The 14,528-nt window shown below is 33.9% G+C and overlaps 1 protein-coding gene across 3 annotated transcripts in view; it reads right to left on the bottom strand.

Moving 5' to 3' along the window:
- The window catches only part of CSMD1 (CUB and Sushi multiple domains 1), a 1,051,612-nt gene that overhangs the window by 91,415 nt on the left and 945,669 nt on the right, over positions 1-14,528 (bottom strand). For all 3 annotated transcript variants that reach the window (XM_031504428.3, XM_021551131.3, XM_085576363.1), the window contains 2 exons: positions 5,402-5,590; positions 1,110-1,256 (listed from right to left, as the gene is read on the bottom strand). In XM_031504428.3, coding sequence (XP_031360288.2) covers positions 1,110-1,256; positions 5,402-5,590 — 336 coding nt within the window. The remainder of the gene's footprint in view (positions 1-1,109; positions 1,257-5,401; positions 5,591-14,528) is intronic.

Raw genomic sequence — 14,528 nt, forward strand, 5'->3', positions numbered from 1 at the left:
GATGATGCTTTTAGTGATTTTTTTTCCCCTGACTACTAAGAGTTTCTGCTTAGTTCTTAAATCCCCAAAACAATCATAATTATGCTCTGAGCTGAACCCTGATCTTATGTTTCAGTAACAAGAGAAACTTTCTGGAAATTAGACAGGCGAGCATGGATAGTACAAAAAAAGGAGTGAGCTTCCCAAAAACTCTCCCTAAGAACATTTATCATGACTAAATGGGAAATACCCAGTACTTCATGAAATGTTCTACTAAAACTTTCTTAGTATTCCTTTCTCTACTTAATTTATATTGACAATTATTAGCCATCAAAATTAACACACAGAACCTTTACATTGCTAATCAAGTCCAAACACAGGAGAAGCAAATGTTAATGACAGCAATTATCACCTTTCTCTCTCTACACATACTATTCACATCATTAAAATGATCCCTTGCCAAGCCTTTTAGTAGCAATGTGTCTGTAGATGCACATGTGGAAACATCATAAACAGGCTGCAAACTGAGTAAGGGTCAATATGTCTACACATAGCACATAATCCAGTACTGCAATATGTTTCTTCTTGATATTTATTATTAATATGGGAAATAATTTTGGCACTAGTTAGGTAGAACTACTTACATATTTTCATGTTGAAAGATTAATGTGCAGCCTGTTGAAGAAATGAGGGATTTATTTCCCCCCAGTTTTTGATTTATTTGTGCATGAAAAAAAAACATAATAATGAGGGCTGTGAACTGTAACTCTAGGAAATTGCAAACTTAATAATTGTATACTGAATTGCGGCTGAAGTACTTCACAGCTATTGAGGATCAAAAATTCTCACTTATAAGTACTTCCATGAAAGTCTAAATGTTATCCCTACCATTACATTTCAAAGACCTCTCTCTGGATCTGATAAGACAAGAGAACAGGTGCAGAGAGGAGTACTATTTGGAAAAGGATTTATCTGGAGATCTCTGGTACACTGGGGAAAAAAAAGTTCTGTGCTTAACTCAAAACAGAATGATTTCACATCCTTAAAATAAACATTATAAAATATTATCTTCAGAGAAGCAACACAATATATCCACAAAATATAATTTATGAGAAAGGACAAATAGTTACCTGAGTAACGGATCTTGAATCCTTTCTTGCTGGTTGCATGATCAGTTGACCAGCGGAGATACAGCTGATTCATTTTGCTTGTGAAGTTCAATTGCCCAGTATGATTTCCACTCAAAGCAACCAGTAAAGGGCTTTGCCCAGAAGAACCTTCAGAGATGAACAAATAAACTACTGAAGTTTTAAAGTACTATGAATTTAAGTAATTATTTCAATATTGTAACTGAACTGTGAATGTGAACATGGTAGAATAGGAAATAGCCAGACACATCCTTCTCAGAGAAATAACTAACAGATCTCAATTTAAACTGTCCATCTGGTTTTAGGTTTTCACTAGAGAGCACTATAATTGCTTTATATTTCCATTTGTTTGTACATAAATAAAAAAATCTAGGTACAAAGAGATGGAAATATAAAGCAATTAGTGATTTCTCCATAAAGACTGAAAAAAGTAGTGGTTTAAAAAAAAAAAAGGTGTTCATTTCTATTTGACACAAATACACTGAATGAGGGTCTGTGTCAGCTCCTTGCCCATTTAAATAATGATTTATTTAATCTCTTTTCTAATTAGTGAGTGATAGCAAACATTCTTTGATATTGTACATCTTGTACCATTTAAACACCACCATATTACATAATGAACATAGTAGCTAAAAAAAGCTCCATCACATGTAAGACCACCACAGTTTCACTGGGAATACACATATGTACAAGTGCTATGAATTTGCATGCTTCACTAGGACTCAGTTCTGTTAATTAATATGTTTATTATAGTTTAATTTTAGTGTAGTGTTCATTTATTGTAAATACAAGATGCTGAAAAACTGTGTCCTGGCCCTAAACCAATGTCTTCACCAGAATAAAACTCTAGAGGCACAGATAGTGATTTTAAGACTATTTATATAACATATATACAAGAAAACAAAAAAATCCATGTATCAATCCAATCTCCAGCTGGAAGCTTTCTGAAACAATAAATGGATTTTTTTTTCCTCCATATGAAGGTTATATTTTCTTCAGCTGAAGCACTCCCACATGCTCATCATGTCCTTTGCTCCATGGTCTTTCAAGTTTAAGAAAACTATGTCAACTAACCTTATCTTGGTCAGAGTTGCTATTACAAATAAAGAGCTTCATTCATTTTTTTGCTGAGTTTGAGCAGCTACAGCCTGATCATATTACATGAAAATAGAAAAATAAAACTGAATCAAATAATACCTGACACTGAAATACAATTGAAAATTGTTATCAGCCCCATCCAGTTCAATTAAAAAAAAAGTGTCATTTCTGCCTGGGACATTTCAGGTACAAAAGGGAGGCTATGGAAGCCACAAAAATATAAACAGTAAAATTACTTCCCAGTTCTTAGGAACTGCATTTCAGTCACCCTAATGACAATACTACAAATAAGTTAGTATTACTAAAAAAAATTCTAAATAATAAATGCATATACAAAATAAGAACAAATAAGCATTGTTTTAGGCACACGTTGCTCATCATACCCTCATAAAAATGCTTCATGACTTGTTTATTTATCATATTGCAGAGTCAGTGTTTGATGATTACAGTGTAGGATAAATGATAAGGAATGTTAAGGTCAATTCCTATTTTTGCTTGAAAAAATTATTTAGAACTTGGCATTTGACTCAGTTACTTTGTGATTCACTTAGGATTTTGTAAATCTGTTTAATATATTCCCTTGTTACAGTTTGGAATGTAAATGTTCTTTTAAAATTCCCAAGGGACTAAAAACTGGACTTCTACAAAGAAAGACCTATTACCTACAATAAGATGAGAATCCTTATTAGTGATCAAGAAATTATTTTGCAGCACCATATGCCACACTACATTTTTTAATCATTAGGAGATCAGAGAATTGATTCAATGTATTTTAGTTTTGCTTTGTTTTTTCCTGGAGTTGAGTTTCAGTTTCTGTACCTTACCTAACAGTCAGCTCTTCACATGGTGTTCTGGAAGGTCAGCAGCATGACTCCACTGTTCTTGAATCTGACATTTATTTAATTATTATTTCAGAGTTTGTCTATATAAGGAAACACTAAACACACTCAATTTCTGATGTGGTGATCTTTCATATAGTATTCTCTTGAATATTAGATAAAAGTTGGCATTTCTTTCTACTTTCAGTGATAGATTAGTTTTGGTTTCTTTCAGAGAGAAAAAACTTTCTGTATTAAATTAATGCTATTCAGTCTAAATACTCAAATGAAATATTTTTAAGTTCAAAATACTTTAATAATTATGTTCATGTAACATTTATGGCTTCTCTGGTTTAGAATCCAGAGAGGGTTTTCTAAGGGTATGACAGCTAAGCGGGAATGGCTAATGAGCTTGTTGCTCCCACTTGACTAGGGTGATTTTACTGACTTGCTGCCCACCCTGATCATCATCCAGCTGCTGAAGCACCATAATGTACAGTCAGATACCTGTGCAGTCAGGTAGGTGTAGTCCTTGCTGTGCTTTCCATTCCAAAGCTGCCTTATAAAGCAATCAGACATAAGTGCCTTAGCAACACTAGTTCCCTAAATATTCATCATGCAAATCTTTATACAGTTTCTGCATAAAGTCTGATGATGTATCTTTACCTGTTAGAGACAGGTCAGTGCAGTTCTACTAAACTAGATGAAATACACTGTTTTGGACCACACAAGGCCATACAATATGACATATATTTTTTGCAAAATGCAGCAACATTTGAGTCTAAGTTTTAGCCATCACTGGAAGCAGTATAGCCACATCAGCATTGTCTTCTGCCCCCAAAAACTCATGCTGAGATGTGTAACTAATTAGTCTAGCAAGGAACATTGCTAATGTGACCACAGAGACACAAGCAAGTATCTCTGCAAGGCGCTGAAATGGGCCATATCTGAATATCAACTTGTTGAGAGCTAGCTCAGGAATCTCCACATGACATTATAGTTGAGAGGTTAAAAATATGCCATTATCTTTTTCACTTAAGGTTGCTGGTAGGTGGTAGAAAAAATTACTTCAGCAGAGCTTCAGTAGAGATGAATTTGTAAGAATATTATTTCATGCCATGAAATTAAAGTGCTTAAAAATGTAGGAATGGCATTAGTTCTTCTCTCAGATCTATTATTGATAATCTGGTTTCATTACATTTAAATTCCCAGGAAAGAAAAGAAAAATATACCTCAGGAAAATTATGCTGTTTCAACAGAAAGTTTCAAAAGAAAACAAAGTTATCGGACCACTAGAAAAGTTCCAGTAACCTTCCATATTGCCTTTGATATAAAACGGAATAGAGGAAAAGCTAGTCTTAATAGATTTTTTGCAGACTGTTTTCTGCACTAACCTGACATGGACCAGCATACATGTTATGAAGAAAAAAATATGCTATGATAAGGCATTTTTAAAAGCATCAAAAATATTGTGATTTTTAAAGGATGTTTCTACCAAAAAGTGAAAAAATATAGTAATTTGGACATTAAAATCTAATCTGTCAGAAGATTATTTAAAACAAGATACTTCAAAATATATGACCTTTTAATAATTTTTCATGCTCTGAAACTCCCATAGTGAATATATGATAGAATAATTTCTATCACAATTATCATATATTCTAAGTTAATGAAGAAAGCTATGATAATGGTCTCTAAAAGAATAAAAAAGTATTTAAGAAAATCAGAGACTAGTTATCCTTGTCAATCAATGAGAACATATTAAGTCATAATAAGTTCAGAATGAAGTAGAAAATAAGAATTAAGTAGGGCTCTTTTAGAATTGACAAAACATTTTTCTCTCTTTGTCCCAAAACAGATGAACACTTCAACAGTGGTATCTTCAAACAGTGAACAACACTGGTCTGCTATGCTATGGAGAAAACAGGGGTTTTGAACTCAAATTTCAGTATTAAGACTAAATAATTTTATTCATTTGGAGAAATGTAATAAAAACTCAAAAAATACTTCTTCAGCAGAAATGAACCATTATGGACCAGCATGTTAACTTCTCTTTTCAGACACCTCCATACATTTCCCAGGAAAGAGAAAACTCTGTGACTTTCCTAGGGAAACTGCAGTTGTTACTGCTCCTCTGTAACAATACCTAAGAAAATTCAAAATCTTCTCTGTCTTGAATACATCTATAAAACTTTCACTGGATAATAGATTTAGATTTAAGGCAAAAGTAATAGGAATTCTGAATTATTGTTTAATTTTCAGAGATCACTGTGTTATGAACCCAACAATTTCAAATCAAGACCCACTACACCCACTATTTGTTCTTGTGTAATAGGATAGAATTTAAATCTTTCTTACCATCAAATACCTCCAGCTCATCAAATTGCTTTTCACTTTGAAACATTTCTACAAAAATGGAGATGTTATATCCTGGCTCAACCTTAATAGTCCAAGAACATGTCTGAGAGTTGGGGTAGGTGCCTGGATAACCTGGACTGAGGATTACTCCTGATGATTCTGTACGGATTTCATTTGCTGGACATTGTGCTAGAAAGAACACAAAAAGAACACTAAGAATAGCAATGAAACAAAGTTCTTCTTCTCCATGAAATGCATGCTTCAGGGCCAGTTTCCAAATGAAAACATGTTAAAATCATATTCTAGATGGAAGGGGGAAAAAGTTCCCTATAGTACACATTGAAACAGGACCATTTTTCTAAACCTTGCATTTAAGAAATAATATATTAATTTATTAATTATAGTAAAGCATCTATCCAGAAAGAAATATGTTAGAGCCCAAAGCGGTTTCAGTCAAGTAATTCACATATTTGGTGCGATCATTCACACAGGTGAGGTAAAATACTGGTAAAACTTTTTATTTGGAAATTGTATTCTATTTGAGATCTTAAAAAAATGACCCAGCTTTAAGAATGAAACCTGTTACTTGAATGTGACAACATATCAAAACATCTAGACATACCAGATAATGTGAAACTACACAAGTTTTATGTAAAGTTTGAATACAGAATGCTCCAAGTCACCCAAGTAAGATCTTCTCAGTAACCACTTTCCCTAATATTTAAAGTCTGAATTTTAAATTTCATCTGGTATTCATAGGCATTTATGATCTCTGCATACTGAAAGGAGTATAATATATTAAAATACTGCAAATTTTATATCCTAAACACTCATTTGATTAGGAAGTTTTATTTGTCATTATTTTTCTTTAATATTTTGTTAAAGAACAAAACATTACATGTAGGATTAATTTTTTCAAATCTGTTTCCTGTTGAAGTCTGATACATTTTGTCCACAGTTTCATAATATATGTGCATATTAACAATATTTTTTGTGCAAAATTCACAAATGTATCTTGATAGAAATGCATTCCTGGAAATCATCTGTCACAGTACCCAAGCAATTAAATAAAAGTTGTAAGAAAGGTGAAAAAACAAAATAACAGAGGGTTAAGTGATCAGTGGAAAAAGTATACTACAGGGGGAAATCCACATATAAATATCAAAAACAAACATTAAAAACTGGACCATTTCCCTCATGAAGACCTGTCACCCTGATTCTTAAGATTTTTCTAAAGCCTTCTGAGTTTACATTCTGTTGGAGAACTTTCCCACACAATTTCTGTAAACAACATATTGTTTGCATTCTTTTATGGGGGTGGAGAAACTTGATGTACTAGTGGTTTGTCCAGTGTCTTTGGAGAGGTGGCCCATTCACTCTCCAATCCAATGTCACCTTTGGGAAAGTATAAAAGTCAGAGTCAGATAATAAACTTTCTTTTTTACCTTACAAATAGCAGGTGGCTCGCTTCGTGCTTTCACGTGTCCTATAGCAACAAAGACCTTTTGCAAACTTGGAGGTGAAATTTAGGTTCAGTTTTAGCTGAAAAATTTCTTCAGTCAGAGAGAAAAATGTCAGCCAGTGAAAAGGAGGGATGTAATATGCAAGTGAGACTAGGCCATCAAGCAGGGGAACAAGAACTGAGTTGGGCAAAAGATTGCAAGAAAATAATTTTTCTTTGGCATATATCCCTTTCTGCCATCATTTGACAGCACTGGCTGCAGCAGACAGTATCCCTAAGAGGCAAAGCCATCTTTCATAGAAGATCCTAAGACCGGGAAAGCCCATGGGAAAATAGTATATAAAGCAGTAAGAATTCTTTAGACAGTAATCCAGGGATTGCCTCTTGAGGTAGAAACACCTGTAGTAAAATTACAGCAAGAAATTTCACATGAACTTCTGTCTAAGAATATACCATTGCATATGTTTAATGACAGTAGCTTCTTCTCTCATTCTCTTAAAATGAAACATTAAATTAAACTGCTGCTTTGACTTCCTCTATTCTTCAGAATAAGATGAGAATAACTTGGGAAAATACTGTCAAAAGGTGCACTGACTCATAAATTCACACAAAATACAACCAAACCTGCAAATTCTCAGAGAAAAAACTGGGCAGGAAAATATCATCAGATGTAAAACAGTCATTTTCTCCACAGTGTTTCTGTCCAACATGAATAAAAATGCACCATCAGTGATGAAGAGTAGCTCACTGACACAGTTCCACAACCTGCCTCCTGTAGTATCATTCCTTATACCACAGGATTATTTTAAGAAGAAAAAAGGTGGTTTTTACTGATCCACTATCAGCTTACTTGAATTGTTTATTAAAAATGGTAACATCTACTAGAGCAACTTGAGAATTAAAAGCCTGTCTTCAAAAATTAAAAAAATTACAAAGTCAAAAATTACAAGTATCCTGGAGAAATAAGTGATGCTGTCAGACTTTTGAAATCAAGCAAAAGCAAGACACAGTGATTGTTTTCAACACTGGAAAACTTTCACCTCTCTGGATAAACTATGGTTTAGAAATGGCTACAATCAACTAAACCTGAAAAACAAGAAGTTGCAATGTATATGTCATTTGGAATAGGACATGGGAGTGTAGGAAGTACACCTGGAGTGTTTTTGTAAACATACCATATCTAAACCAGCAGCACAAATGTTAAGGACACAAATGTCTTTTGTTGCTTGCTTTTTCTAAGCATCTTATGGAAATAACCATTAGTCAAAACACTCATGAATACAATTATATAATAGTCTTTAAGATTTGGGGTTTGTAAACAAAATCTGGATGCTACACAGATACAGTCCAGACAAGACTAAAGCCTGGTGATCTCATTACTTGGGAATTGTAATAGTATAATTCTTCCAGAGACGTTTACAGCTGGGTTAGTCTAAAAGGCTACTATTGCCTCCTTTATATGGGTGCTCTTTCATCTAAGTTACCACAGGTATCATTTTCAGAGAGGTGCCCTCTTAAGTATCTGCTTAAGAACTCGCTGAATGGATTCTATTTACTTACTCCAGTATATGAAGTTTTTGGAATCTTGCATGGAAGATTATCAACTAAGAATAATATTCAAAATTACATTTTGAAAAGCCTGATACCACTGTATAGTGGTCCTCAGAACACTATCACTAAGTCCTGAGATATTGTTCACTAACTCAAGAAATACACTGCGAGCATCTTTAAAAAATTGAATGAAGGAAGGAATGAAATAAAAACATAGAGGAAAGTCAATAATTCAGAGAAGTGAAAAATGTTATTTTCTTTAGGGATAAAAAACTGTCAGAGTACAGGAAGAAAGACACACTCATATGGCACAGACACTGACTGAGATAATCTGAGAAAGCTGTGGAAGTGCTCCAGAAAAAAAATTGTAAGAATGGTTTGCAAAAAGAAAAAGACAGGAGTAGGAATTTGTGGAGGGGAGAGGAAAGGGTAAAAAACCCACACAAATTACTTTTTCTGCCTCTTTATTTCAGCTACTTTGCTCTTGGACTATCTAGTTTTTCTTGTAAAGACATCAGGGACAAAAAGTGAAGGAAAGAGACAAGGAAATAACTTCTTTACTAGGTTTGAAAAAATATCTTTTTTTTTTTTTTCAAAAACATGTAAAAGTTCTCAATAACAGAGAAAAATTGCTCTTAGCTGTCTCATTCCTTGCAGCCATATTTTAAGAAGGGACCTGAAACTAAATTATTCACCATGAGGTGAAATGTGCCTTTTGCAGATGTTTCTTCATGCCCTTCTCTCATAATTGAGGAAAAGTATGATGTTGCTTTCTAATTAAGAACATTTATTTGGTGAGTGAATATTAAAAATCAACAGCTTAAAGGTCAGAATATTTCCTTGAATGCATCATTACCTGTACGCAAGAAACAGATCAATGCAGTGATGCCAAACTAATTTTTACCTTTTTGCTTTTATATATTCTTTATATATTTGTAGCTCTGTAGCCTATTATCATATAACTACATAGATTCATAGCTAGAATTTCACCTACTCTGTTAGACAGGAAGACAGAACACATTCCTAGAGACTTGAATCTTTTGCGGACCAGGGTTAAATTCTCTGGGAACCAAGGTTAAAATGGCTTCTCAAGATATTTTCTCATAAACAAAGTTTAGTTAGTATCCAGAGAGGGGTATTTCAAAAACGAGTTGAACCAGAGAAGAATTACCTCGTCACTTGTGTCTCTAACTGGGGATCCTTATTTATCAGTTGTGCTAATTTGCAAAACAAAATTGTATCTGCTTTATGTTACTGCATGTGTCTTCAGTGCATTTTCAGCATGTATTCCAGGGTGTTGTGCACCATAAAGGATTCTTTACAATGGTAACCACATTTTTGTCACCTAACTGCATCTGACTTTTTGTCTGACTGCTTTTAGGACTGAAAAGACATCATCAGGACTGCTGTAGGAATTCTTTCCTCTATATATTCAATTGTATTCACTTACTGAACTTCAGAATTTTGCTAACATTAACAATTTTCCAAATGGAGAAATAATGTTTAATATAAATTAGTACAAATAGTGATGCTAAGGGTGAAAGGAGATATGGAATATTCCTCTGTGGTATGGAGACAAAACCAGCATATTCCTAGAACAGAAAATTCAAGTAAAATCAAAACTATTATGTTTTGATTGGACTATTATGTTCCTTCTAACCTATAAACAGCTCAATTCCTCTTTTGTGCTAGGACAGAAATGACCAATTGTTTTTAAACACTGAGATATAGCTTCAGGTCTTCCTATTGCCAAGATTTACTTGGCAAGGCTCATTCAATAAGAAGACTCTTTCAATCTAAGCTGTTCGTAGCAGATGTACCACAGGGATTTAGGAGAGCTCTGGAGTAGTTAAGGGGAAGGCAGACTGTATATTGCGCCTTTGCAGACTGGGAAAATGTTTGTACCATGGGATTATGTGGAAAATTGTCACGGCTCACTTTGGCCTTTATTGGCTCTTTCTGCGCCCTAATGAATTACTCACCAATTCCTCTCCAGTATAGCTTAGCTTCTGATTACAGAACTTAATCTCTAGGCTGGAAGCTACACTTTACAAGATTTAAATTTTACAAAATTCATATGTTTAAAGACATATGAAAACACAAAACTGAGATACTGAAACAGGTAAGACTGCTTCACCTTGTTCTTTAAAACAAAAGGCACATCCACTTTTCAGTATCACAGCTAATACCTATAATTTGAATAAAAGTTAACTCCACAGTATTATTATCTTGTGTTTCCCATACACAAAACAGGTAAAAAAATCTGTTATTTCGAGTTGTTTTTTTTTTTTTTAATTACATTAGCTCTGCCATTTTAGCATAACATTAAAAAAATAGAATACTCCTAAATAAAAGTACTCTGGTTGAGGCATACATACTTGTGTTGGGTCTAGCTGAAATTGAGTTATTTTTCCGAACAGCACCCCCTCACAGTGCTGTGCCTAATATTGGTAGCTAGAAAGGAGTTGGTATCACAGCAGAATTTTGGCTACTGCTGAGTGCTGCTGGCACAGCATCAATGCTGTCTCTCCAACATTCTGCACCACCACCTCCCATGAGGCTGGGGGTGGGCAAGGTCTTGGGAGGGGGCTTAGGCAGGACAGCTGACCCACACTGACCAAAGGGATATTCCATACAATACGACATCAGCTCAGCAATCAAGGCTAAAAGGAAAGGGGCTGAGGAGGGTGTACTCATTATTTACAACAGTTACATGTGCTGAAGTCCTGCTTCCCAGACGATATCTGGGCATTGCCTGCTGATGGAAAGTAGAGACCAAAATATTTGGCTTTTCTCTCTTGTGCATGCAACCTTTCACTTTTGCTCCAGTAAATTACCTTATTTTGATCTACAAGTTTTTATCCATCTTATTTACTTCTCACGTCTCACTGAGAAGGGAAGAGATAGGGTGGCCAAGGTCAACCCACCACAATAGTCTACTTTTAATGCTGTTTCTTTTGACTAACACATTAACATAGTTGATACCTCATGGATTCTCTTCTGTCAGTTAAATTACAGGTTGACTCAAGTCTCTACTCATTTAGAATTTAAGAAATTGATGTGAAATTTACCAGTTGAGAAAATCTGAACTCCAAACTAAATTAGATATTTGAGCCCCAAAATATGTTTAGTTATCAATTATTTATAAGTAAACTCCATGAATATTAAAAGTGGCTACTGTAAAATAGTTTGGAATGATAACAGGAATAAATACTAACAACATGCTTTAGGCATATTGGAGAACATAAGTAATCTATTTTACATTCATTTTTAATAACATTGTTGCACATGTAAATTTCAAATAATGTTACTTGTTAAACTTGCATAAATTCATGCATAGCCTACATAAAAACAACAGGAAATAACAACTATCTTTATGTTGCACAGTCACATGTAATTGTGTGCAGTGAGGTAGTGTTAAGAGAAGGGTAATTCTGCATAGCAGCACAACATGTATATTCTAGTTTTAAGGAACACATTCCCTGACATGGATTTTGGAGAAATCTGATTTAGGCTTTCTGGGGAAGGCCTGACCAATCTTCTTAACTCTAATACTATTTCTGAGATACTCATCTTTGATTTTACTTTTTATTCATAAATATTATCACCCCATTAAGACAATATTATCGCACTACCCATCTAATTTAAGTGTTTTGAGCAGCCGTATTATCCTACATTGAATACCGATTATCTGTTTAACTAGTACCTCAATTTTTGTAACCAGTACAGAAATATTTATTGCTGCTACAATGCTCATAATGCTTTAATGTACATCTCTACTCTTCCCTAACAGCAACTAAAAAATGAAAGAAATTTGTAGCAAGAGTATAAAAAGTATAGAATGAGAGCAGTGGCTCCAAGTGTAGAAGCAGAAATGACAACTGTTCAACTACTGTTAAGGACAAACCCATTCACACTGACAGCATGTTCTGTAGAGGTGCATAGGGTTCTGCATGTTAGAAAACACCTGACAAGTTAACACGGTACCAAACATCTTGAGAAAGTCTGTCCTCAGACGGGAAGGGAAACGGAGCTGTAGGAAATCTGTGGTGTGTTGTGATTATAGCTGCTCTGGAGGTCATTTATTGAGAATGATATAGAACTGGTCATGCAGATTCATTTTTCTTGCCCGTAAGATATGTCATCAGACTCATATATAATATCCTAGAATTTGGCCTTCTATCATATAAATATATTTTTTGACTACTACAACATAGTGGCACAGCTCAGGAAAATGGAAAGTGTTCTCGTATCTTTAAAAAATATGTAGCTGAACTAAACAAGGACATTATGAACAATTTTAAATTGCTGGTAGAATGTAGAAATATGATAAGGCAGTTCAAAAATTAGTTTGAAATACAATATGTAAATTGCATAGCAAGTAGCAATTTTTTTTCAAGCCTATGAGGATAAAATAGTTTCCTATAAATGCCGTTCCATCCTGCATCACTTCTAAAGAAATAGAATAGAATTGGACAGGGTATTGAGAAGGATGGGAAGAATGATTAAAGATATTAAATATCTTCTGGTCTATAAAATCATACCATAAGTATGGTGCATAGAGAGCAACTTGTTACTCATTTTTTTTCCCATAAGAACTGGACAACATGAAAACAGTGATGCCAAGTTCAAAGCAGACATAAAAATAACTTCACATTTTAAATAAATAAATTGTGTAACTTCTTTCACACAAATTTGTGGATTTAAGGCATTTACATGGGTTCAAAATAGGACTGAGTAATTCTACTGAAGAAATAGCCCTACAGGATTCAAAATAGAAAGAACATTGCTGGCTTAAGAGTGGCTTCGATACAGTTGGGTTGAGGCCTTAACTAACTGCATATTTGCAAAGATTTTCTGTCTTGCACTAGAAAATCATTAGTGGCCAGTGCTAGATATGGAACACTGGGTATATGTTCTGGTATACAGAATTTCTGGTCTGATGCAGAAATATATATTCCCCCTCTTTAGAGACTTAGATTTACAAAGTGCAACATACCTTCAAATATTTATCTATGAGTAAACACTATAAAGAAAGTCATTAAAAGAACAACTTTTAAATTACCTATTTGAAATATATGAAATATTTTGTGTGGTTCATAAATATAAGCTAGAGTTTTATAATAAAATAGGAATTACATTAAAAATTTATCTCCATAGTAATACTGGCGAGGCTGGGATAGAAATAAAACCAAGTAATTCTACTTTTCAGAAAGGAAAATTAAATTCATGTAAAGATACAACTTGGCCAAAGAAAGGAAATCAGGTCATCCCAGTTTACCTCAAGAAATTCCTCCCTTATATCTTTCCAAAATAACTCTGCCAGAGTTTTACTCCAGTGCTTCCAATTCTATTGTCTACTGTCTCTGAATCACTCAATGGCATTTTCATTTTTGATGATCCGATTATTTCTTTTGATGTCATCCTTGTAATGAAGTTTTGCTTTGGTCACAGGATACAGCCAGAGAAAGCAAAGCCACTTGCACAGCATCACAGGAATTGTTATGGATAGCTAACACTTACCACAAGTTCCTAATCTCTGTAGATTTTACAATAACTGTTCAGTTTACTTCTGGCTTTTATTTTACAGTTACACTCTAATTGACATAGTCAAGAGTTAAGTTACTGCTGTTACTGTAAACTAAAAAATGAAATCTGGATTTGCAGTACAATCATCTTATTAAAATATTACATTTATAACAGAGAAATACATTGCTTAGAAAAAGAAATCATCAGAAACATTAATAAGTATTCAGTTATCCTAACAAGAAAGATATAAAAGTACACATTATTCCCATTAATTCTGCATTTTTTATGGTGAGAATCCTGAAATGAATAATGATTATTTTCCACTCAAAATAAAGATGTGGAGTCCAATGTCTGAACCCATGGCAGATCCAACTAATTGTATGCACAAGTCAAAAAAGGGAAGGTAAAAAAACCACTTTACCTCAAGTATGTGTGTTTATGCAGAGAATTACATGCATAAAATATATTATGGCATCAATAAACTAATAGTTTGCATTATGAATTCTTTATTAATTTTTAAATCATGAAAGTAGAGAACCAGGGCAACAGGAAGGAAGATACACATACAGCTATTATTACGGTGTC

Source organism: Lonchura striata, chromosome 3, assembly GCF_050655825.1.
Source record: "Lonchura striata isolate lonStrDom1 chromosome 3, ASM5065582v1, whole genome shotgun sequence".
Lineage (NCBI taxonomy): Eukaryota > Metazoa > Chordata > Aves > Passeriformes > Estrildidae > Lonchura > Lonchura striata.